This window comes from Poecilia reticulata, linkage group LG6 (assembly GCF_000633615.1).
Source record: "Poecilia reticulata strain Guanapo linkage group LG6, Guppy_female_1.0+MT, whole genome shotgun sequence".
NCBI lineage: Eukaryota > Metazoa > Chordata > Actinopteri > Cyprinodontiformes > Poeciliidae > Poecilia > Poecilia reticulata.
The window spans coordinates 692,576-694,090 of NC_024336.1; the positions used below are offsets into that span (position 1 = coordinate 692,576).

At 35.2% G+C, this 1,515-nt stretch overlaps 1 protein-coding gene across 1 annotated transcript in view; it reads right to left on the reverse strand.

Annotated features, from left to right (window-relative positions):
* The window catches only part of dld (deltaD), a 13,624-nt gene that overhangs the window by 9,029 nt on the left and 3,080 nt on the right, over positions 1 to 1,515 (reverse strand). Inside the window, exons 3-4 of the mRNA XM_008410661.2 lie at positions 958 to 1,037; positions 756 to 824 (exon numbers count right to left, since the gene is read on the reverse strand). Coding sequence (XP_008408883.1) covers positions 756 to 824; positions 958 to 1,037 — 149 coding nt within the window. The remainder of the gene's footprint in view (positions 1 to 755; positions 825 to 957; positions 1,038 to 1,515) is intronic.

Sequence of the window (1,515 nt, forward strand, 5' to 3'; positions counted from 1 at the left end):
CTTTAATGTTGCATCTCCGTATGAAAACGAAAATATCCACAGTCCATCACCTCAACTTCTTCTCCATGATGGAAATGGTGTGTACAGTTATTCCTKTTTTCTTGAAATATACAATCTGTTTTATTTACACTCCAGATCAGATGATCATTTCAACAGCAGACCATAAACAGTCTGTCAGTTTGCTGTACTCAGCTTCATTCCACTAATATGTTACAGAAATGTTTTGAGGTTTTCTGTGAGGAATATAACAGAATGATCACATCACCATGGTAACGGTAAATATGTTTCATATCATGTCCTTTTAAAAGTCTCTCTAGCTCTGCTGTTATCCCAGGTTGACCCACGTTGGAATAAAATATTCTGCTCTGTATGTAATCTACACTTTCTTCATTTCACTGAAAGAATGGAACTATACAATCTGAAGCCAGATGCTTTTTTTTTACATAGATTAGATCTGATTAAATTTTATTTCATTTTTTTTATTGGTACATGAKTAAGTCAGTCTTTCATAATCATAACAGTTCATCTTCCTAATTTACCTTCTATTTAATTTCATGGTAGTCAAGTTTTTGTCCATTAAAAAAATGACGCTGATTAAAATGTCATTTTTATTCGAGTTAAAATGAACGTGGACTGAAACAGGCCCTTTGTTCCATTTCTTTCCAGTTCTGTATTATATTTGCATTCAGAATATTGGGAATTATATTGACAATTTTAAGCTCAAGTGATCGATCTGGAAAAGAATTGTTTGTTACCTTTGAGGGGATGCAGCCAACATTGAGACACGTGCCGCCCAACGTGGTGTTCTTCTCCACACACACCGTCTGTCGAAGGAATCAAAAAGCTTTTAGAACAAAGAGAAAAAATCCATTTATTCACATCTTCAACCAAAACATCTACTTGCTCTAGGTGATAAGAGATTTTATTAACCACTAACTAGTCCAGGAGCCTGCTCACCTTGAAGCCAAGCTGTGCTGCTTTGATGGCTGCGACGTAACCGCCTGGACCAGAGCCAACCACGGTGACRTCTGCATCAACTGCACACAGCAAATGAAGGAACATTTACTCCCAGCAGAAYAGAAAGAATAAAGGAAATGTTTCWTTAGTACGTTAAAATAGAACRTCTCAGTTGGGTCTAAGCCTGTAAGACAACTCAATTTTCTGGACAGTAAATTGTTTTGGAAGTTATTGTGATTAAACAATAATAATGTTTTGAGACCATTTTCAAGTAATTTAAAGGTAATGACACAATGATGTATGAACTAGAGATGTGCTGATCAGGTTTTTTCCTGCCGATACCGATACCGATCACCCATGAGGGCTGATCGCCGATACCGATCACATAATTATTATTATTATTATTTATTTATTTTTATCATAAACACTACCGGTTACATTATGTGGAAAAAGGAATCATGAATTCACCTTAATTTAGACAAAAACTTTTTTTTCCAAGAAGAAAACTAAACAAAACAGGCATTGTGCAAATTGTACTGCTATAGTAATACTATCTTT